This window comes from Engystomops pustulosus, chromosome 8, assembly GCF_040894005.1.
Source record: "Engystomops pustulosus chromosome 8, aEngPut4.maternal, whole genome shotgun sequence".
NCBI classification, from domain to species: Eukaryota; Metazoa; Chordata; class Amphibia; order Anura; family Leptodactylidae; genus Engystomops; species Engystomops pustulosus.
Window position 1 is genome coordinate 46243532 of NC_092418.1, and position 25505 is coordinate 46269036.

Consider the following 25505-nt stretch of genomic DNA (forward strand, 5'->3'; position numbering starts at 1 on the left):
CATCTACCCTATGCTCTTGCTACAGACTGCGACTTTTGCCTGTATTAAGCTGTAGCTCCGCCTTTGGATACACACGGAATGTAAACATTATTAATCATGGTGGCACTAACCTTCTATTTCCAATTTGGTTTCACTCAAGCCCTACAATTCACTAAAAGAAGAAGAAAAATTATTACTTCATACTAGTTGGTGTTATAAACAATTTCAAACTGTTAAAATGCAGAAAAAATCTTTCAAATATCGGGAATGCAATTTTATTGAAAATCTGTTGAATATCCCACCATTGCATAGAAATGTACAGTAAATTTGTGCAAGAAAATCTTCTCACTGTAGCATTCAATGCACTTAGGATGTGGCATTAGAAAAGGTGGGCTATACTGCCAATAAATGCCCAATAGACCTCTGGGCATGAAAGGATTGATGTACATATTGTCCTGTATTGAGATAGTGTCAGCATATTCTGAAATGCTGAGTATTTGTATGTGTCCAAGGCAGCACTGGCAATACATAAATAAATGAGCAAACCACAGGAATGCACAAAGTGAACTTACTCTAATGGACCGAAATTGTATTATTTTAAGAATCCTTGGAAGTAAAACCTTCTCATTATCCCTAATCTATTCTACCACCAGCTAAAATACAAAGGGTGCAGTGTTTAAAAACATCCCTTTAGTGCTCGACCTCCTACCCCTCTCGCTTTGCTGACACAGAATCCATTCTTATTCTAGGAGTATGGGGAATATTTGGTCATTTGAAATATCCAGATGTGACTATGTCTGAGTTCAGTCTAGGAAGGATCGCTGAAGAGAAGGGGGAGGGAGAAAATGTTGGCTTATTTGTGCCTTTTCTGTGCTTTAAGCACCTCCGCCCACACAAGGAAGTTGCTGCATTACTCAGAGAGGAAAAGAGAACTTCTGTAAAACTTTAACAGACGTTATACTTTGCTTTCAATCAAATCTGCAGTAAACGGACAGCACAAGAGTTTAAGGTAGGTGAAATACATCTAGGAATATCTCTAGGATCTGGAATTCTTGTTATGTTCTTTGTTAACTTTCTCCTGCAACAGAAAATATTAAGCAAATAGTTCAAGCCTCCTAGAAATATAATAGATAAGGCAGTAAGTGCAGCCACTGGAGTAACACTGTATAGGCGGCTCTTGTATTGCTTTTATATATGTTTAGTACCTGCAGTGTAGACCACTTAACCAGAACATAGTGTACGCTCAGCTATTCACAGGAAGTACGGAGCATCACTCACTGATACTGGCCAAATCATATGATTGCACGCTACTTCATGTCTTATGCAAGTCTTCCCTAAACTTTCCCTCAAGCATTAGATTTGGTTATTTTACTTTAAATCGGTTTAATGGTTCAGGAATATAGAGCCGTTTCACAAAAAATAAATTAAACTAAAACCCTTAGTGGATAATATATCACGTCAGTATATATAACTTCATACTTCCAGTATTTTTCCCATATACTTATACAGTAGGATATTGTAAGAAACAGAGGGAAATCTGTTCTCTGATCCATTGCCATCATACTGTTACTTCCTGTATTGAGAGAATTGGCTGCCAGTGTGAACCTCACGCCCTTTCTACACTCCATTATTAGATTTTGCCAACTCTAATAATTTAACAATATTGTGCAATATTTACTTGGTTCAAAGATAAAATACTAATTTAGAATTGTCTGTTCAACAACCAAATTTACACATGGGTGTACTGTAATGCTCTGTTCAGGTTTAACAAAGGACTAGTGCTTTTTTGCTCAACATTTTAGCCATGTGAGGTTACCATGTTGCAGTTGATAATTTTAACATATGCATGTCATTGCGTTTCCAAATACGAGCACAACCATTCCTTACACTAATAGTTTACATGCTCATGGCTACTAAAGTTGTTTTTCTACAAATTTGTAAAAATAGCAGCAGGATCTTGCTGTGCTATGAAGGACAATACTTAGCCTAGTAAGTGCAGGATTAGGAAATCGATTGCTGTTATATTCTCCCATCAGTGCTTCTCAGCATTCCTATATTTAGTTCCACATACTTGGTCACCCACTGGCGTTCACCCGTGTAAGAGATATATCTCTCTACAGATGCTATTTTGGGCCAGGTGGACGCCATCTTGTCATGCTGACCACTGTCAGCCATATTGTAAATAATGTCTATTCATGATTCAAACATCAGTTTGAATCATCTGCTGAGAGACAGTTCTGTCCTTGAGTCTTGTCCTATATTTTTGCTTCAGCACCTGCTTATCTTATGTTTTGGCCTCACCGAGGAGCCTTTGGAGTCTTCTTCTCAGGGCTCTCAGGACTGGAGACTGTGCTTTGTGTGAGAAATAATATGGAACGTTCATCTACATGTTTTGGGAAAGTGATGTATAGGGAGATATTGAAGCTGGCCTATAGCATTCCAGTATTTTACAACCTTTTCAATGAGGATGATTTTCTGTGTTTTATATATGCGGGTGCGTGCTAATAAAGATTGTGAGTCTACATTTTCTAAGAGACTAGAGTGTGTGTCTTGGTTTCTGCTCTCATCCCGGTACTGGTAGCCATTTTTGGCTAAAAGGGTTCATTCGAAATTACAACTGGAGGGCTGTTTGAGCCCTAGATAATGAAGTCTTACACCCACTACGCAGGACATGCAAGCAGGTCTCATGCCTGGTATGATGCAACCAATTTAGAACCAATGTGCATTTCCCACTACTTTTTCTGCTATATAATGCAATTCTGCACCCAAATAAATAACCAGCTGGTCCACACCAGGATGCCACCTAGAGCAGCCTATCCCTGCAGCCAACCAACGGCAAATCCAGTGCATTCTTACACAACAAAACACTGGAGCTGTCTGCCAAAATGCTTCAAGAATAGGGAATACAAACATAGTTACGTTTGGGCCCTTCATCCATATTTGTGAGTTTGTGTGAATATATGCATATGTTCTTTATGTACACTACATAAAAATAACAATGGGTAATGCAAGACACAGCCCAATAGTAACAGCCCTCTTGGGTTTCAACTCTCTAACAAGTGTCCCAAGGAGAACTGGAATGAACTCTATGGGCTATGCATTTCTATTCACATACCTTTAGATGTAAACGTTTTTGGGTTCAAGAGTAACTGTTAAGTTTGAATTGTGTTTACTAGAATTGGTGAATTTTTGGGATCTATCATCTATCCTTAGGTAATCAACGGCAGATAATCAGTACTTAGCACCCCACTGATCAGCTGTTAGAAGAGACTGCTCATGTGACCTTTTCACATTCTTTAAAGCCACAGTGCCATATATTGTGTAGTGGCTGTATTCCGTTTTGCAGCTCAGCCTGTTTTCTTGTACGAAAGAACTACAATCGGGCCATGTGACTGATAAGATGTGACATCACAGGCCTGGGAAGCACTCACCGAACTGCTTCACAAGCTGAACGTTGGGACTGCCAGGTATAAGATCAATGCCATTTTTATATTAATCGCCTAACGTTTAACTAATCCCTTGAAGCAAATTTTAAAATATACAGTTTACAATTATTATCGGCCCTATTGATTTATTACACTTTGTTACATTTTTAATTACACTTTTAGAAGAGAATATATATATTATATTACAATACACCATATTTTGGCATTTGAGTAGGGCCCCCACCGAGTAGCAATGCCAGGGTGGGTGCTTAACTAAAAATCTATACATTCAGTAATGTACATTTACTTCTTTTTTTGGCAGGAGCAAACATTTAATTCTTATGTATTAAGTATTATTTTTTAATGTAAATGCAAAAAATAGATATTTGCCATCTTTGTCACTGGCACATGACATATGGCACAAAGTTTCCAGTTCAGCAGTGTTCATATAGTTACCAAACAAAGCCTTGCTCATAGAAACAAACCTATAATGGCAGTGCACATGAAAATATCTTGTCAGCAACATAGAAATAAATAGCAACACAGCAAAAGGTGGATAGACACATGCCTGTGATTAACATTATTCCGCAATACTGACACAACCAGATATGCCAACTGGTCATTATTATGTGGCGTCAGCTTTCTACACTCCATTTCCTTCCTGCCTGCTACTTATCAAGAACAACACTCTTCAAGTTTGTAATTAAATGTGCCTGTAAAATCACCGAGCAAAGTATATTTCCTGCTCATCTGATACAGCTCCCACATGTATTCCCTGCTCATACCATACAGCTCCCACAAGTATTGCCTTCTCATACGATACAGCTCCCACAAGTATTCCCTGCTCATCCAATACAGCTCCCACAAGTATTGCCTTCTCATCCGATACAGCTCCCACAAGTATTGCCTTCTCATCTGATACAGCTACCACAAGTATTCCCTACTCATCTGATACAGCTCCCACAAGTATTGCCTTCTCATCCCATACAGCTCCCACAAGCATTCCATTTTTATCCGATACAGCTCCCACAAGTATTGCCTGCACATCCTATACAGCTTCCTTGGGTATCGCCTGCACATCCTATACAGCTTCCACAGGTATTGCCTGCTTATTCAATACAGCTCCCACAAATATTCCCTTCTCATCCGATACAGCTCCCACAAGTCAAACCACCAATTCTTTTTAGACATTAACTTGGAATAACATTGATCAGACGTTCTCAATACCGTGATAGATTGATATTGCTGCTAGGCCAAGACGCAAAACACCTTCTTGTTTTGTACACAGCAGGTCTTAAGTGTGCTGAGAGTGTGTATCTGGGTCTGTTGCTCCTAGCTGCCTCAAGCAGCACAGATGTGCCCTAAAAAGTCTGCCCACTTAGCCCATATCTTGTTGGCTTGGATTTTACGGTTTTCATTGTGCAACCCAAATGACAAGTCTTCTATATTCTTTGGGTCGGTACGATCACGGGGTTTTATAAAGTTTTCATATTTTGGTGTATGGAGCTTTGGGTGGTGTAATTTTTAGCACTGTACAGTCTTTTGAACACTTTTTATAGAATTTTTAATATTTAGCAAAATGGCAGGATTCGGGATCAGCGGATCCTCTGGACCACCATGTGAGGTGGTACTAGCCGACACCTGGGACCAGAATCTAAGTTGCACCTGGTCTTCACCAGAGCCCACCGCAAAGCGGGATGGTCTTGCTGCAACAGGGTACCACCAGGTCGTTCCACAGGAGCGACTAGCCCTGTGGCAGCCAAGGTCGAGGTACCTTTGCAGGAGACAGTCTCGTAGTCAGGTTCAGGCACAGGATTAGGGCAGGCAGCAGAGATGCAAGGTCAAGTCCAATCCGGGTCAGCAATGGGTGGTCCAGGCAGAAGTAAACAGGAATGGACTGGAACACACAGGAGCACTGGAAAAGGAACGCAGGAACACGCAGGAGCACGGGAACAGGAACGCAGGAACACACAGGAGCACAGGAAAAGAAATGCAGGAACACGCAGGAACAGGAAGAACCAGGAACGCAGAAATACTCAGGAATGTCGCAGGGGAGCTTTCTCTATGGCATATGCTCAAAGATCCGGCAGGGAACATAGGAAGGGGCTGGGAATGTATCAGGAACGGCAGGTGGCCAGCACAAATTATCAGTGTGCTGGCCCTTTTAAATTTAACAGAGCAGGCGCACCCTTGGCAGTAGGGTCGCACGGGAGGTGCCATAGAAGACGCCGCTGGAACCTGGCTAGGTGAGAAGTGCAGCGGGACAGACAGAGGAACAAGGGTATGCCTGTGACCCAAGACAGGGGTTGCAGGGGCACCCCCTCCCCTTCGGCCTCCCCCTCTTCTTGGCGTGAAGGAACACCTGAAGAACACTACGATCCAGTATGTTGTTTTCTGGCTCCCAAGACCTCTCTTCTGGCCCGAACCCCTTCCAGTCAACAAGAAAGCACCGCTTCCCTCTGACTAACCTCATACCCAGTACCTCTTTCACCTCATAGACATCAGAGGATACTTGCCATGAAAAGCGGTTCAGGATTCAAAAGGGAGACATGGAAGGACGAAAGGCGCAGCTTAAAAGCCACGGGTTGATGTGTTTCAGCACCTCAGATGGACGCAGATAGCGAGGACCAAGCTTGTACCTGGGAATCTTCAGCCGGACGTATCTTGAAGAGATCATAAGCTTCAAAAAGGTAGACGAATGCGGCACATTCTAAAAACAATGTTAATCTTTATTCAGGTTCCATTAAAACATCACGGGTGGTAGAGATATCGCCTACACGTTTCGAGCATGTCCGTCCTCTTAGTCATGCCATGACTAAGAGCATGGACGTGCTCGAAACGCGTAGGCGATATCTCTACCAACCGTGATGTTTTAATGGAACCCGAATAAAGATTAATATTGTTTTTATGATTTCCGTCCGCAGTCCAAACGGCATCTCGCGACTGCCCTCCCACATGTGCAAGCCATACGGGTTTGGATTAATTTCCCAATGTGGACTTTCTCAAGAAGTGTGGGGTGAGCTGCATAAAAACTATCTTTTCTATTTGGTATCTTGAAGAGAGCCACACTTCATCACCCGGAGAGAAGACTGGAGGAGGCCTGCGTCTGTTGTCGGCCTGGGTTTTGGTGCGGGTGGACGCCCGAAGTAGGGAGAGATGAGTCTGCTTCCAGATGGACTCAAGATCTCTGACCAATTCCTCCACAGCAGGAACGTCGGACGTCACAGGTAGAGGGAGAGGTGGACGAGGACGCCACTGGAACCTGGCTAGGTGAGAAGCACAGCGAGCGCAGCGGGGCACACAGAGGAAATGTATCTAAAACAAAATAAATGGTGATTAGTTTCCGAAGGGAACAGAATACTGACCGAGAACCAATGCAGATTAGAGGTTCTCAGGTGGAGCAGGTCTCAAGCTACAAGTATTTGGGTGTAGATTTAGATGACAAGTTGGCGTGGCATATAATATAAACTTGGAGAAATTATACAAGAAGGCATCTGGGAGACTTTTTTTTCTGAGATCCCTTAGATCGTTTAATGTGGACCATAGGATGCTGAAGTCCTTCTTTCAGACTATAATTGGGAGTGTTTTATTTTACGCGGTTGTATGCTGGGGAAACATTGTGAGTGTGGGGGACGCTAACAAATGCTGCTGGTTCCAAGATGGAGGACTGAGAGTCAGTTCTGTGCTCACGTATGCTTTCCAAATTTAGGTTTATTTTAGGTAATGAAGCAAACCCATTACATAGTATATTTATTGGACAGCAGAGTACTTTCAGTACAAGGTTTTTGCAATTTAAATGTAAGACGAACAGATTGAAAAATTCGTTTTTACCTAGCGTAATTGGGTTAGCTAACTTGGGTAAGTAAGTGTGGTTCTTACTACCAAGTCGTGGAATTTTTATTTAATCTACTTTATAATCCATTATTGCGTGGTGGTTCTCTGTTTTTATACTTTTCTATTTATGTTTTTATGTCCATGCATTTCGATGAATATTATTGTCTGTATTGTTTGTATATGTGTAATTTGTATATTTCATTGTTATGCAGATGGTGGTGTTGTTGGGACACAATTTATTTCCCCTATGGCGATAATAAAGTATTCTATTCTATTCTAGAGGGCACTTGGGCAGAATTATCAAAAGTTTATCAAAGTTAATGAGTGCACAGTTAGATTAGAAAGTCTTATGCTGCACTAGATTTATTACAGTGTTGGATAATGCTGGATCATAAATTTGGTTGTATAAGACTTTCAGGTTGTACTTTGCACCACCTATCAGTTGGCTTTAGCAGAAACCAGAAAATATTTGCCTCAAGCCCCATTTTCTCGAGTCACGCCCCATTTGTTGTAGTAGTAAAAGTGTCTAAAGACTGCCTTAAACCCTAGGTAAATGTGGCTCAAGTCATTTAAAGGAAACCTACTACCACGGATCTACCTATAAAGGTAGATCGGTTGGTAGGTGCATCTATTGGACGTGAGGATAACCCTTTTAACTTTTGGGCCACTCCACGCCCAAGTTGCCTCTTTGATACTTCTACCAGATATCTTCGGATACCAAGCGCAGACGACAGGCTTTGCAGATGAGGGTACGGAGCTCCTCATAGCAGCGCATTGACGATATCTGGTAGGAGGATCAAAGAGGCTACTGGGGCGTGGAGTAGCCATGTCGTGTAGCCTCTTCTCCGGCTACTCCGTGCCCCAGTAGCCTCTTTAGAAAATCTGCATATTAGGGAAATAAAAGTTCTAAAAGGATTGCAGCGACGTAAGGATTAGCCCTTAAAAGGGCTATCCTCACCTCCAATAGATGCACCTACCACCCAATCTACCTTTATAGGTAGATCCAATTCATGCTGGTAGGTTTCCTTTAAAGTGGTTGTAACAACAATTAATTCATTGCCCAATCCACAGTACAGGCAGTCCCCAGGTTACATACAGGAAAGGTTCTGTAGGTTTGTTCTTAAGTTGAATTTGTATGTAAGTCGGAACTGTATATTTTATAATTGTAACCCCAGCCAAATTTTTTTGGTCTCTGTGACAATTGGATTTAAAAAATGTTGGATACCCATAAGAACCAGGATTAACAATAAATCTTCATTACAGACACCTTTAATAACTGTTATAGCTGTTTATTGTAGCCTAGTGCTGAAGTATAGTAAATGACCAATTACCAGAGGACCGTTTGTAACTAGGGGTCGTCTGTTAGTCGGGTGTCCTTAAGTAGGGGGCGGTCTGTATAGGGGTGCGGTGAGAGTCTGACTGCTGAGGCCCCAGTAATTACAAGAACAGGACCCCCAGCAAGCAAGAGAATTGTTCTCACTAATTGATGTTGCGGCAGGCCGAGCATGCATCCTCCTCCTCTGTTCAGTTTTGTGGTATTGGCAGAAATTGCTAAACATTGTACTCAACTATCCCCAGAACTCTCATAGATAGTGAATGTGATTGCTGGAAATAGCTGAATGCTGAATTCTGTGATTGGCAATTTCTGACACTGCTATTCAATACACTAAGTTGCATTCCTGACTCACTGCCCCATCAATTACCGAGAATGGATTGTGGGGGGTCTCGTGATTGGTGGGGGTGCCAGCAGTTGGAACCATTGCGATCAGCTTGTTATCCCATATCTTGTGGATAGGTGATAAATGAAATAGTTGGCACAACCACTTTTAGATATTTATTGGTACAAATTATGACAGAATTCTGTCGTAAACACATTGATAAATTTGCCCCAATTTGTTTTCAAAATGCTATGCTATAAATGAAAAGTCTTACCAAAATATATATATCCAGTTAACTTTTGTATATGGAATTATAGTGCAGTATACTAAACAGAAAATAACTCATGTTATTTAGAGATTTTGTGTTTTCAGTATTCTATTCTCCACTTTGTTTGGAAAACTATTAAATGAGGACCTTCATATGAAATGGATATAATCAGCTACTGAAGTGTAAAATAAAAGCAGTTTGCACTTTTTTATTAAATGTGCCCCAGTGTGTGTAAAAAAAGTTATCAACTTTTACTTGATGAAATTAGTATTTAACTGCAAAATAAAATGCATGTTAGCTCTGTCTCTAGACAAGTGAAGCCTAATTCAGCACAGTATGACCTCTCTGACTAAGCTGTGGTTTGGCTAGAGGAAGAAAACATTTCTCTGTATAAAAGACGTCTTTCATATGCAGTAATGCAGTCATCATGTTTCAGTGATATTAACAAAAGACCGTTTCAGTTTTGACAAACATTTCTACCAATACCTATATATGCTGGTTCTTCAAATATACCAACTATGGCTGCTAAAAAACATAACTTAACTTTTGACAAAGTTGTAAAATCTTTACTGTAGATAATAAGCTTTGTAATAAGTAAACATTTTAGGTTACTTTATTAAGGAATATGTTGTTATGTCCTTCTTTTTCCACTGCCTTTCTTCATTATTTAAACAGGCTGTGTTAATCAGCTTTTTGTCTTGTATCCACTGACAGCTGACAGATCAAGGAACCTGATAAAGTGTGTGATGAGGAGTGTGAGGGGAGGAGGAGTGTGAGCGCCACATTCAAACCTGTGGCTGGTCTCCCTGGATGTGCAGGCTCCTACCAACTCCTAGCACTAGTGATAAACTGCTAGCTTTATCGAAACCCTCCGTGTAGTACAATCGGAAAGCCGGACCACACTCAAAGCAGTGCGACGTATTCATGAGGGGGCAGGACTATGAGGCAGCACACTGACATACTAGTGCAGTGATGGCAAACCTTTTAGAGACCGAGTGCCCAAACTACAACCAAAACCCAATTTTTTATCGCAAAGTGCCAATTTGTGATTTATACTCAGAAAATAGAATACATTTGGGTGATCATTGTAGCTTCCCTCCAGGGTCCCATAAACAGGAAGAATTGTCACGGCCGGAGCAGGAGCTACAGTGATAATCCAGATCTGTCCACACCTTCCCACTCCTCCAGTAGTCCCAGGTAGCACTGTCACTTTAAAATAGCTCTGTGCACAGCAAGTCCTGGGCTGCCTGGGACTGCAGGAAGATACCTGGAGTCATCACTGATGATTGTCTGAGTGCCCACAGAAAGGGCTCTGAGTGCCACCTCTGGCACCAGTGCCATAGGTTAGCCAACACTGTACTAGTGTGTCTCCCCTCGGGCAGGATCTGGTCTTCTTTTAGCTTCTGGTTTTTCTATAAAAAAGGCTTTTAAAATTATGCAAATGAGTCTGAAGAGCTACGTGCGCCAGCTGTGTCCCCTGGGATGTTCATTACAGAGCCGAGTCTCTCCTCCTGTGTAAAATTCTCCTCTCACTTCATTTGAAAAAAAAAAAATTCTCCTAGTCAGATTGACAGACGAGGAAGCAGAGGCAGGGCCAGCAGTGACTGGGAGGAGGGTGAAGGTTCTCTTTAAAATCTTATTGTAATTGTATTGAGTCTAGACTGAATTTGACACAATTTTCTTGAAGTACGTTCCTTATATTTGGAGATTTGGAGTGGAGGACAGCACAATACTTGATGTATTTTGGCCCTGCCCTGTTTTATCCCCGTTTTAAACAAAAATGTTGGAGATTGCTAGAAAACTGAACGACTAAGGGTGATGGCAGACATGCCGTCTTGGCTGCGTTTGTAAACGCAAACGCAGACCAAGCCACACCCACCGGGGCGGGCCGCGGCCCGATCGCATCAGTGTTTTCTATGAAAACGCCTGCGATAGGGAACTGTCAGGTTCGCTGGAGAGAATGCTGGTACTTCTGGTTTTTCTGGTGGTGCTAGCAGCGTTCTCCAACCTCCGGCGCGTATCCGCTCAAACTCCTCCTCTCGTCCCGGGCAGCTGCTCTAAGATCTTGCGCTGTCTAGGAGTTGTGTTCTGAACTGCTGAGACTTATGGTACTACTGCATGGTGCCTGCTATTGTGCTTGGTTATTCTGCACCATGAGGGGTTAATTCTCAGTAGTTGTCCAGCTCCTATCAGGTTCTGGAGATGGGGTTCTGGCTGCATAAATTGCAGCCTCACTAGTCACCTGTGCCAGTTTTTGAAATCCCTTCATCACTCACTCGCTGCATTAGGTTGACTTGCTCTGTATCTGTATCTGTATCGTTGTTACCTCGGCTAGTTTTTGACATTGACTTTTTGCCTTCTGACTTTGTTCTTGACGTACCCTCTCGTTGTGACTCCGGCTAGTTTACCATTCTTTTGTGTTTTATGTTTGTCAGTCTGTTTGTGTTTCCCTTCCCACATTTATCCAGTGTATTTCGAGTCTTCAAGTAGTCGCCCCACTGTTTAGCGTGGGGGGGCTATAGGCAGGGACAGAGGTTGGGGCAAGCGCAGGGCACACTATCCCCTGTCTTCTGTGTCACCCAACCTTAACAGGAACGAGCCACCGGTTCTAAGATGAATGCAGGACATGATGGTCTCAGTACATGGTACTATTGATAGATTCCATAAAACTTGGTACTGCTGGAAGGAGTTTCTCTTTAGAATACCAAGATCTTTAAGTTAACCGAAGAACCACTCGAATGGGCGAACATGGTACTTTTATGTCCCCCCACCCACTGTACCTCCCCCTCCCTTTTTATTAGTTTCTTATGTTTTTTCTTCTTCCTATATACACTTCTTTTTTTCATTATGTTTTTGCCCTTCTACATGTGTAAAATTGGTAGTGGGAGCATGGGATAGGCTATTTGGCACGGCACAAGCTATTTGCCTTACTACCTGCATTCACTTGTACTTTATAATGTATTTCGTTGCCCCATGATTGTTCCACTCCTTATATGCTCTTAATCTAGTGTTTTTTTTAAAGCGAATGTGTATTTGTATATGAGCAATAGGAAATCTATTAACAGGACAACAGTTTAAGTTTTCTCTATTTCATTTCTTTTTTTCTTTAGATAGGAATGGCTTTTCACAGCTTTCTCTTGGAACCAATAAGTTGCCATGCCTGGAACAAAGATGGAACTCGTAAGTTCTAAAATTTAGAGAAAAATTAATATTTATGTGAAACTGGACAAAAAATGTGTGTATGTATTATACAATGATTTCACTAAGATTATTTTTAGATGTATGAGTTCTACCACCATCAGTGTCATACATCCACTTGCAGTTGCTCGAGTAGTCAGTTGTACAAGGTAAGGGATATGTGAATGTAATGAGGTCATGCATTTCAGGAATGAAGAAGAGGAGACTTCCTGAAATTGGAAGCTTGCATCTACCTTACCTATACAATATATTCATTCATAGTACACCAGAAACATGCATCAACTGTAATGGATGATATTTTTGCATGGATTACAGTAAAGATATGATGGTATTACCTAATACTATTGGAACTATAAGTCGAAAAACTGGTTCAGTCAAACCCATGCCAGGTGCAGTCAAACCAAGTTTGATAAGTGTGCAGGTAATAATGTGCTCTAGTAAAGGGAGTTCAAGCAGAAATTAAGGACAAAAGTACCGGCATCGTATTTACATATTAGACAGAATATTGCCAGAGGCAAAAAAGCTTAGTCCCATATCCAGGTGAATTACTGAAACATAAATTTTATTGTCACTTTAACTAAAAAGGATTTTTAATCTCTGTGTTAATATAAATCTTTAAAACCCCAAGTGTGTGTGGAGCGCTTATTAGTTGTTGGTTCAGTAGGTCGAAAGTATATTGTATTTGTTTATGTTTGGCTAGTGGACAATATATACTTTATATATTACATTATTTGACAGGTACAGCCAAATAAGCTTATGTGGCTAGCATCCTCGTACCTCAATGGAGGAACTAATTGTTAGAGTCACTGGCCTATTCTCAAACTAAAGCTCACAACTATCTATTCACACTATAATGGCTTTGTAGCCATCTATCTATCTATCTATCTATCTATCTATCTAAGTTTTTGGCAAACTTTTAAAAGGAGTTAGCGCTTTCCAAAGTACCATAGTATTTCTGTTTTCCAATGATTTTACAAAAAATTCAGCTCACTTATTCTGCAAATACCTCTAATGCTTTAGGACAGTGGTGGCGAACCTATGGCAAGGGTACCAGAGGCAGCACTCGGAGCCCTTTTTTGGGCACCCAGGCCTTCACCCCAGAATGAAGTTCACCAGACAGGACTCAAATAATCTTTATGCAGAATCTTCTTGCAACGACACAAATTTGCTCTCCTCCTTTTAATTGCTTTGTTGTCCTCAGGAGGCTGATACGATTGAAGGTTGTTAAAGAACAGGGAAAAATAAATTACTGCTTAAATTGCTTTGCAATAAATAAGTGGCTTTTGGTTGAAGTTTGGGCACTCAGGCTCTAAAAGGTTCGCCATCACTGCTTTAGGACCTTACCAGACCTGTATCTTAAATTGGAAAATGTTTTTTTGTTCTGTGGCATTGTGGCAGCAATAACCAGTGGTGTAACTAGATCCGCCTGGGCCCCAGGGCAAAATTTCTAACAGCCCCCGATCCCTAACCGAGAACAACAATATGGCTGCGTTCACAAGGTGCATTTTGAGACGCAGTTCAAACACTCCAACTGTGATCACATGCTGATGTAACTAATTAAAGGTGTATAAAACAGACGAGGGGAACCTGTCATCAAATGAAAATGTGTGTACTGATGACAGGTTCCCTTTAATCACATATGCAAAATATTCTATTCAAGGCCTTTTATTTTTCCAGAAATTGCCTTTTGTCCAAACAGTCATGATGTTCATATTTACAAAAAGGATGGAGTTAAGTGGACCAAAATTCAAGAGCTGAAAGAACACAATGGTGAAGTCACAGGTAAGAGATGGCATTCCAAGCTATACTGTAATATCAACCTGTACTACTTCAGTATCAACATATTCAGCAGCACTTGAGGTGATAATGAGATCATGAGGTATATATACAGACGCAAGAAGACATTCCAGAGAAATAACATGGTCAGATGGAACAATTGGAATGAGATATAATTTTAATATTGTATGATATGATACATATGATAATATAGAGATGAAGATGCATGTCATGGGTGACCCCACGATCCATGTCTCGGATAACGGGTGTACCCGTGCGCTGCCCGATCAAGCTGATATTATCACAGTGCCAGCATGACCACCATGACCACTCAAACAAAAAGCTGCCCTGTGATAAATAAACTTATAAAAATAAAAAATATGGTAAAAAACAGCTCACCTCCTAGCCAGTCAACTTGGAGTAGCTGCCAGGACTACTGAGCCAAGGTCAGTGGTGTCCAGCTTCCAGGCAAAAGTGTACAAAGACATGAAAAAGTTAAAACATGATGGCGCCACTAAGCAGCCTGAAACGTTTCAAACTGTAGAGCTCTTAGTCATAGTATACACTTGTACTGTATACTATACTACCACTGGAAGCTGGACATCACTTTGTTTCTTTGTTTAAATAAAATGACTTTATCTTTAAAGGAAATCTACCATCGAAATCAAACATGATAAACCAGGGACTTTTACTCCTACATCCAGGCACAGAGACTGTAGTTTTCTTGCTATATTTGTTATCCATGGCCTCCATCCTTCTAAAATCAACTTTTTGAATTATGCTTATGATCCAGAAGGGCTCTACCAGAGCACCTCCATGCTCTGTCTTCACAGACTGTTATACTGGCTCACCCTCCCCATGCTCTCTCTTGTCTATGTTGTCTACACTGATAACCACATAACAATATGATAATAGTGGCTATGCAAATTCAAGTTCAAGGCTTTTATAGACATTTTCTTGAATTTGTTCTAGGTATTGATTGGGCTCCTGAGAGCAACCGTATTGTGACATGTGGTACCGATAGAAATGCCTATGTGTGGACCCTGCGAAACAACACCTGGAAACCCACGCTTGTCATACTCAGGATAAACCGCGCTGCTCGATGTGTGAAGTGGTCCCCAAAAGAAAACAAGTTTGCAGTGGGCAGTGGTTCAAGGCTCATCTCAATCTGTTACTTTGAGCAAGAAAATGACTGGTGAATATCAGAGGCGTAACCAGGAGAGGCAGGGCCCCATAGCAGACTTCTGAATAGGGCCCCACTTAAAAAAATATACATATTTATATAATGACACATGTGCGTTACAATCAAAGACATTTATACACTCATATTTGCACAAATTGATTTACTTATATACATACAATATATACACACCAAATACAGCATAAACATACATACAGTATATACACACCACATATACACACATACATAAAGTTCCATATATACCCATGCAGCATATACATCTCATATACACACACTTTTAGAGTATATACACATCCTATTCAAACACATACAGCAAATACACACTTAGATACAATACCATATACAAACATACAGTTACACACAAACATACACCGTATACACCAGATGCCAGGGCCCCCTGACACTGTGGGCCCCATAGTGGCTGCTATGGCTGCTACCCCTGTATTTATGCCCCTGGTGAATATGTATCAACTATTAATTAGACATTGTATACAGTAATTGCAGAAATATCTTAAAATATTTAAAAGGGGGAATATTATGATCTAGTACTGTAAAGAAGATATGTGACCATGAAAACACTACCTAAAATACAGAGAGAAGAAAAAGCAGAAGCAATTGGAATCTTGGAAAACTAACGATACTTTGACCTTCTGTGTTTTTATTATAGGTGGGTGTGCAAACATATTAAGAAGCCGATCCGCTCCACAGTCCTAAGCTTGGACTGGCACCCAAACAATGTCCTTCTGGCTGCAGGCTCCAGTGATTTTAAGAGCAGGTAACGTGATCAAGTTGAATGCAGGATGAAAGTACTGTAAATATTGTATCATGATGATTATTAGTAGTTGTTATAAAGATGTTTACCTATATATGTTTTGTGTTTGTTGTTAGTAGCAGTAGAACTGTGTAAAATGTTTCTATATTTTAGAATTCTAGAAGACAGGATCTGTGGAATAGTCTGCCTCAAGTGCTGGTCATAGTAGGGACAGAAGAGAGCTTCAAGATAGGCCTAGGTTCCTTATTACATCCAAATAACATTGACGGTTATGTTGTAATATACAATTGTTTCCCTTAAATCCCTTCCTCATCCAATCCCTTTAATTCCTTGGTTGAGCTTGATATTGACATATGCCTTTTTTCAACTGTATTAACTATGTGACTATGTAAGGCATAGGAGCACTCTTTTGCACTGGTGTGCAAGATCCCTTCACAGAACACAGGCCCACCTCCCTGCTACGAGTTACTGCCATAGCAGACTTCTGCTTGAATACTAGAGCAGTTATTCAAGGGGACATTTTTCACAGTCCCGCTGCTACTAACAAGATACACAAGGGTATGTTTACACTACTCTCCGAGCTGCTACCTTACACTGTTGGTAGCTTTGTATGGTCTGAACTGCTGGCAGATAACTTTCAAAGAATTCTTGTAAACCTGCTGCACAAAATACTGTAGTACAAATTTACCTGTATAGGTATATAAGTTTTTATCTGAATGTCAATTTATAATTTATATTTTGACCAACAATAAATGTAGTAGTATATTTAAAAGGTTGTCCATGTTTCTCTGCTAAAGTTCATCGGACAGGATCCCAAGCGTGGAACCCATCTTTAACATTTACATTCTGTATTAGGGAGCAGGTTAAAAGATCACCTTTTAGGTTAGAACCACGTTAAGTGATGTGTGTGTTTCTTTTTTTTTTACAGGATTTTCTCATCATATATTAAAGAGGTTGAGGAGCGTCCAGCTCCTACCCCATGGGGCTCCAAAATGCCTTTTGGTGAACTGATGTTTGAGTCCAGTAGCAGCTGTGGTTGGGTTCACAGTGTTTGCTTCTCTCATAGTGGAGACCGTATGGCCTGGGTGAGCCACGACAGCACCATCTGTATTGTTGATGCTGCAAAGAAGATGAGGTAAGATTGTAACGCTCAATATTATTTCCTATCTACTAGTAGCACAGCACTAGAGCTAAAAACTGGAGTATTTGACATGGCTCCAGGTGTGATCTTAAAATTGAGACTGTTAAGGCCTCCATCTTGCTCTTCCATTTTATTTCTTTGTAAAATTGAGCCATGACGATAGCTAGTCTTCCATCACCTCATTTTTTATTGTGGAAAAACATAAAAGAAAACATCATGCTGATGAAAACTGGGGCTGTTAAATCTCTGGGAAAATCCACAGCACAAGAGTACTTAAAGTGCCAAAACCCATTTGTCGGAATCCTTTGTTTAACTGTATATAAATATAAAAGTTAAACGTAAGTACAGTAGCATAACTCCTTCAGTGGTTAGCAATATGGCCTTCCAGCACTGGGGTCCTGGGTTCAAGTCCCATCCAGGTCAACATCTGCAAAGTGTTTGTATGTTCTCTCCGTTTTTTGTGTGGGTTTCCTCTGGGTCCTCCGGTTTCCTCCCACATTTCAAAAAACCATGCTGGTAGGTTGATTAGATTGTGAGCCCCCTAGGGACAGGGACTGCAGTGCTGTGGCATCTGTGTGCACTATATAAATAAAGGAATTATTATAATTAATAAGATTATAGTCAGAATCACCTTGAATTACGGGAAATCTACCGCCAGGAATCTAATTAGTGCGTTTAGTATCCTTAGCCCTGAAACTCACAGAGGCTAATTCAGAAGAAGTAGAGAAGCCTCTGAAGATAATTAGCCTAAAAAGAAATACAGTTTTAAAACAGATTACTGTACATTTGTTTGATTTCCTTTAATAGTTAATAATCAGGAAACCTAGTGTTATATTTCCTTTAAAAACTGAAAAAGGGAGACACCCCTACCTGACTTTTTTTATTCCCTGCATTAGTTATATACATACTGCACTTGTTTTTTACAGTGCAGCCTCTTCTCTGCCCAATAACAGACTATGGGGCACATTTACTTACCCGGTCCAGTCGCGATCCAGTGGCGGGTTCTCTGGCGCTGATTCGGGTTCTGCCGGGATTCACTAAGGTCCGTGCGCCGATATTCACCAGGTGTCGCTGCTGCGCCGAGGTCCGCCGAAGTTCACCTGCTTTTTTCTGGTGTATGTGAGTGCTTGATCTTGCGACACAAATGGCTTTTTAAATTCTGCGGTTTTTCCGAATCCTTTGGGTTGTCCGGTGGCCACGCCCCCGATTTCTGTCGCGCGAAAGTCGGCGCGATTGCGGCAAAAATCTATCGCGTGCGCCACAATTCCGTGAAATACAGCGCAAAGAGGAAATATTCGGGAAAAACCCGATGGATTCGCGGCTGCGGACCCTTAGTAAATGTGCCCCTATGGGTCACATTTATTAAAGTGTTTGCGCCAGTTTTCTGTCTGATTTTGCACCAGAAAGAATGTGTAAACTGTTTGCACATGTATTTATGAAGTGTCTGCACCAGTTTTGTGTCCGACAAGACAGAAAAAATGTGCACCTAAAGGGACGTGTTAGTGCTTAGTCGGACTGCACGCAGATGGTGCCCACTTCCAGAGCAGTGCAGGGGGTGCCAGATTCGTGAAGAATGTGCGCCTATTCATGAATCAGGCGCTCTCTGCACGCATGGGGCAGATTTATAAAAAGTGTCCTAAGGTTAGTGTAGAGTTAGACTAGACGGTCTTATTCTTATATAAGTGTCTGGTTGATAAATCTGGTGCCTTATAAGACTATCTAGTTGTACTCTGCAATATTTTTGGCGCACAGACCATTTTGGTGAGGACACGCCCCCTTTTGCGGGCCACAACCCTTTTGTCGAGCTAGTCATAGGAGAGCCAGAAAACTGTCTAAAACCCTTTATAAATGTGGTACAGGCAGTTTACTGTATAAGTGCAAACTATGACACAATTCTGTTGTAGACAGATTAATAAATCTCCCCCATATATTGCAGTTTGCACTGTTTTTGATAAATGTGGGCCTATATCTTGATTTTTTTTTTTATTTCCCATGCTTTCTTTTCCTTCCTGTTTTTTATATTGTCCACAACAAGTTTATGTATAATACAAGAATATCAGAGGTTTGGTGATGCATTAATTTAGTAAATAAATGTAAATACCAAATAATGCACCAGAGGCAGATATAAGAGGTAAATATAAGGTATACGTAACATTATCACAATGGATACCACAAAGAAAAGACTTGATGACACATGGAATACCATAATGGATATAGGAAAATTTAGTTTTGGATGGACTATCCCTTTATTTATTAGTGTAATGTGCACATTATCCAAATTTATGAGTTTCTTTTTAATGTATTTTTTTCTGTTTTTGCTTATTTTTCAGAGTTACTACTCTCATAACTGATAACCTGCCTCTGCTGTGTGTAACATTTATCACTGAAAATAGTTTAGTAGCTGCTGTGAGTACATTTACCTTTTTATAATGAATTGAAGTAATGTAAAGGTTTTCATCCCTAAACCAGTCAATTGACCGGACTGTAACAAGATCTCATTTTTACAGCATCATGTATGCAAGTGACCATTTACCATCAGTAAGACTGCCCTCGGGTAAGGCACTGGTTTTCAAATGTCCCGGGGTGGGCGTTTTGCTGAGAAAATAACTTTGCACAAATTTGCAAATGAACCTGCCGACGTCACTGAAGCACCTCATGGCTCCAGCAGCTTGCAAATTATCCACACTCCCATATTAAATATTCTCACGGCCCACTCGCACCAAAGACAGCCAGTTATGTCACCCGGCTTTCTGCAAGTCTTGCTCTAATATTTTCATTGTGCAGCGCGGGCTGGATGTGGCTGCGTAAGGAAAGTGTTATCACATGTACGAGACTTGCATACAGCCAGGTGACATCACTGCGGCGCAAGTAGGCCGGGAGAATATTTATTATAGGGGTGTGCAAGCGTCCAGAACCATGAGGCGTTCTGGTGACGTCGCCTGGAGCACCTCAGACTCACTAGCATAAGTTATTTTCTCAGCAATTCAGCCATCCCGGCACTATTGAAAACCAGTAACTTCCCCTGGAACAGGTAACGACAAGTTAATTGAGGGCGGTCTTCCATCCGTAAACCTGATGGGTAGATGTCATTTAAATGTTAGACTGTGTAGTTAAATAAAATATTCTATTCTGTAATAATATGTATGCTATAAAGTTAATTTCAATGCAAGTGCTCTTCTTTCTTTTATAACAATAAAATGAATTATGCTTTGCCAGTTGTTATATTTGCCAGTGGTAATTTAATTTAATTAATCTGCGAAAAATAAACATTTTGTCAATTGCATGTTATTATAAAAAATGTTCCTGTATGCAGATAATTTCCTATAAATGTGGCAATGATTTCCCTTAGAAAAAAGATAGCTGTCTCTGAATACGACCAGCACACATGTGCTATTGAGACCGGACCAATCACCTGGATTCAGCTGTCATTACCACAAGATAGCTGTGGGACTTGCAGTGACTCCCAGCCATTTCATATGAAAAAGCTATTTGTTTCTTTCTGTAATTCAGTAGCGGTGGTCGTATCCAAGGACAACAATCTTATTTCTAAGGGACAACATGACTACATCCAACTGAAGAGATGTATCTATGTGGCAGATTAATTATATTAAACATGATTGCACACAAGAGAATACCCCTTTAAGTAAAAATGTCCCTTTAGTAAACAACACACACCTTCCCATTGATAATCAACTCATTGGTTTCAATGAACCCTTCAAAGTATAACTGTTATTTTTTATATTTCTAAATTGATGGTTTAATCGGATAAAAGAAACTTGACAATTAATTGTATTAAAAAATGTCCCCTCTCCTCCTTTGCTCAAATCTCACTTTAGGTTTCAGCCCATCTATGTAATGGAGATGGGGTCAGAAGAGCTGAATTCAAGAGACACAGAGACAGGCTGCCGTAGCCATCAGATATTTATCTGTGGATTACTTGCAGCAATGTTATTCAGACCTTCTTAAAGGACACCTGTCAGCTCAAAAAAGTAGTAGCTGCGCATACTAATGTCCTTAGCCATCTTCAATTTATCATACTGTCAAAAGCATAGCTGCAGCGCAACATACCAATAAGCTTTGCCGCACTGTGGCACCTAGCAGTCCGATCGCCGCCTTCAGCAGTCTGGTTTATTCATGGGTCGTCCACGGGCCGGAAAATGCAGCATCAAACCTGGCTCAGGTTACACTCATCTCCACCATCTAGCATGGGAGGGGCAGAGAAGCAAAAGAGAGGGGAGTACCTGGATGAACCCCTCATGAATAAACCAGACCGCTGGAAGATATTGCCCGGCGATCGGACCGCTAATAGCCACAGTGCGGCAGAGCTTATCGGTGTGTTGCGCTTCAGCTATGATTTTGACAGTGCAATAAATGGAAGAGGGCTAGGGACAGTTTTTCATTAGTTTGTGCAGCTACTCCTTTTTTTAACTGAGAAAAAACTGATTGTGTTGATACCACCACATGTAGAGACAATACATAAATTCCTATAAACAGACAATTAATATTTGTGTTGCAAAATAAGAATATAATCAGTTTTATCCTGAATTTTTATTTATCCTTTTCAGGGCCATGACTGCTATCCTATATTGTACACATATAATGAAGCCCAGGGGACTCTGACCTCTGGAGGAAAACTGGATGTTCCTAAGCAAAGTTCTCAAAGAGGATTGACGGCAAGAGAAAGATTTCAGAATCTGGATAAGAAGGCAAGCTCTGACACCACCAACAGCTCTGCCCTGGAGTCTCTGCACAAGAACAGTATAAGGTAAGTAATAACCACATCAAGTCCCTACTGTGTTATCCCTCAGTTTAGAGACACAAAATGGTACTGAATATTGTCAATCTGTCCCTTGGAACATTCTTATAGAATATTTCACATCCTATTCACATATATTATTCACATCATAGATGTATGATGATAATAAAAGCCATATAGCGCTAAATCTGTAGTCTAAGTATTTCTATAATAAACAAGTATAAAATGGATAATTTGCTCTCATCTGGGATATGTTCTCTGGAACCCTCAGTCCCAGTTAATATTGAATGGCTCACTAGGTGTATTTTACAGACGACATAGTCAGAGGTTTGCTCTAATGACTGTTACTATAACTTGTGTGTGGTTACTTTGCTTAAATAAAACTTCACTATGTATAGAAATTAGCATTTGTATACTGTAGGTGCTCATGATACTTTTCGATGCCCCTATTGTGTATTCTTACAAGTTACTGGGTACAGACTGGGTACACAAAATATTTAATAGGTTTATATACTTCACAGTCAAATCTCTGTGCTGACTGGAGGGAAGGCAAAATGCACCAAGTTCTGCACCACTGGGATGGATGGAGGCATGTGTATCTGGGACATAAAGGTGAGCAATGTATTCATGTAGAATAATTATGATGCTCTGTATATCAACATCATGTAACTCTGTTAGATATAGATGACATAACCAGTATATAGACCTCTAGGACATAAGACTAATCAGCTGCTTCCGGCACACAGAGAACATGGTAAAAAGTCAAGATCTATTCTGAGTATCTCAGTGCAGTCAACTATAGCTCAGATTCTATTAAAGTGCATAGAAGTTCAGACTCCTGCTCTGTCCTCTTAGTGTCAAAACCCCACCAATCTCATAGTAATGGATAGGGCATCAGTATCCAAAAGCTGGAGGATCCCTTTAAAATAACCAGGTTGCTGACTATAAAGTTTTTAATTTTACTAGTAATATACTATTTAGTTTCATTCCACCACCTTTTTACTAGTTTACTAATATTGTTAGGACAAACTGTTAAATTATATTTATGTTGTATTAATGTTCAAGTCATTTCTCTGTAACCATAGACACATATACAGTATAGTATATACATGCAACTTGTAACTACAATCTTTCTATAAGTTTTAGTCTGAAATATATCTTTAAGAATTTCTACAATGATTTTTTTCTTTCCTATTTAGAGCCTGGAGTCTGCATTGAAAGATTTGAAAATTGTATAGAAGAGCGCGACCCTCCAGCTTTTACACCATTGTATCTTTATCTGCATTGCTTTAGTTTTATACTTGATGATTTGCTCTTTTATAGGCTGAAAAGTTTTGTATTTCTACCCAAAGATTTAATGGAAGATCGGCTTCATATTGTTTAGTGTGTGGCATATAAAAAAACATCATATGAATGAAACACTGATATAGAATCAATGTATTTTCAATTATTTCTTATAATCATCTTGCAATGAAGAAATGTAACAACTGGAAACATGTTTTTAGTATTTATTTAGCCCATAGTGCCACACCACCTCAATGCTACCTGTTCATTTTATTTTTCTGCTATGCTGCAGTTGACAGATGTTTACAAGCATTGCCATGAATTATTTTTTACAGATCTATAAATGTACTATTTAGAAATAAAGGAAGCTGATACATAGAAATTGCTTTTGGCATTTTTTTCTTAAACCCACTCATTTCCTGTATGACCAGTGATTTATATAAGGTCCTTATCAGGAGCATCTATGCCTCTCTTCAAGCATCCCATAACTTTATTCCCCTTGGCAGCAGCTGCCTGATGCTGGTAGCCTAACATTAGAGATTTTAAACATCTGTAAGAAAGTTAAAATTTCTGCTCTCTGTGTTAACTGGATTGTTACATGAAGCCTGAAAGACATCTGTTAACATTAAAGGGGTATTCTGGGAATATGAAGGTCTGACACAAAAACCCATGATGATACAAATAAATGAGTACAACAATACTCAATGTCATTAGTCACAAAATGGAGCTTAAATAGTTTGATTTTTATGATTTATAAAATTTATGGCCTCTCTAAAGTAGATGGAGTTATTAATAAGATGGCCGCCACTGGAAACTACAAGTTCCATGATCCTTTAGTTCTCAGTAACTCCTCCTCCATCTTATGCTCTGATGATATAACAGACTGTCCAACTCTGTTACCATAGAAATGATGTGTAACTGCCATCCCTGTACATCACCACAACACTAACCATACTGGATGCACTGCAACCAACCGACTACAGCCAAACGTAGTGGTGATCACATGACCTGCTCAGGCAGGTGCAGGACATGTGATGTGGACATGTGACCAGCGGCCATCTTCTGTCCTGTGTATGCTCTGCCACGGACCGCGTGGAGGAAATTAACGGACTGATTAAAGGGCCAGTAGCATTTTAATTCTTCATTACAGTCTATGTCATCAGCATTTTCTGCTAATGGGAGCTAAATTTTAAATAACAACTAATTACACATTAGCTTATATTTTGAGTATCCATTTGCATATGGATTATGCTTATTCCTGGAATACCCCTTTAACTGTCTATTAACATTAACATACATGCTGGCATTCTTGGGTGGTCATGTGTCCATCATGGATATGAGCAAAATAAAATTAGGGTTGGGAGGGAAGTGCAGTAATGAATACACTGCCTCCTTCATCCCCAGGAAGCTAGCAGAACACAGGTGGGTCACATGACCCAGCAAACTGTACCGGAGTAAGTACAATATGGCTGACTCTATTAGGGTCCTGTACATACCCTGGTAAAGTTCATTATTAGTGGCTAACACCACTAAGGGGTTTTCGCACAAAACAAGTCAGGTCCTATCCACAGGATAATGCCTTACTTGCTGATCGGTGGGGGTCTCATTGGTGAGAATTTACCAAGGTGTGATATGTGCATGATCTCCCCCTACAGGTGTAAGATCCAATTGGGCCCCACAAAGGAAAAAAAGTTAAAATGTTTCCCAGGCTCCTAGCGCTACTTAAAGAGCTAGACAGGAACTCGCCAGTCTCAAACTTTAAGGCCAATGTATCAAAATCAGAGCTGCTTAACCTGAATCTCTCGGGTTAGGTGGTGGCCTCACTGTTGAGTTCCATGCCGTTCAAGTGGTGCAGGGGGGCGATGAAGTACTTGGGGGTTCTCAATCCCATCTGACCCCTTACTGTTTACCCTTAATTACACTCCACTGCTGGGCGCAGTGGAAAGGGACATGTCAGGGTGGGCTAAGTTGCCTTTTACATGGATGGGCAGGATGAACTCTTTGAAAATGGATATCCTCCTAAAAATTTTGTATGTTTTCCAAACAGTCCTGTGGGTGGTTCCCGGGTTCCTACCTGCGTACATTGCGTTCCTTGGCCATGCGGTTCGTATGGGAGACATCAAGACCATGGTTGCCTTTGTATGCATTTGGAGAGCCCTAGTTGTAACCAACAAGTGATACTATTTTGAAAAATACCCCTTGGAGAATTTAGC

General features: G+C 40.5%; 1 protein-coding gene across 1 annotated transcript; it reads left to right on the forward strand.

Annotated features, from left to right (window-relative positions):
- The first annotated feature begins 770 nt into the window (after positions 1 to 770).
- Positions 771 to 23674, forward strand: ARPC1B (actin related protein 2/3 complex subunit 1B). The gene is made up of 10 exons (XM_072120831.1): positions 771 to 988; positions 12275 to 12344; positions 14040 to 14144; positions 15111 to 15333; positions 16007 to 16114; positions 17040 to 17246; positions 19583 to 19658; positions 21818 to 22017; positions 22530 to 22620; positions 23208 to 23674. Exons 2-10 carry the CDS (start codon positions 12281 to 12283, stop codon positions 23244 to 23246), a joined length of 1113 nt encoding a protein of 370 aa, XP_071976932.1. The 5' UTR covers positions 771 to 988; positions 12275 to 12280; the 3' UTR covers positions 23247 to 23674.
- The last annotated feature ends 1831 nt before the right edge of the window (positions 23675 to 25505 follow it).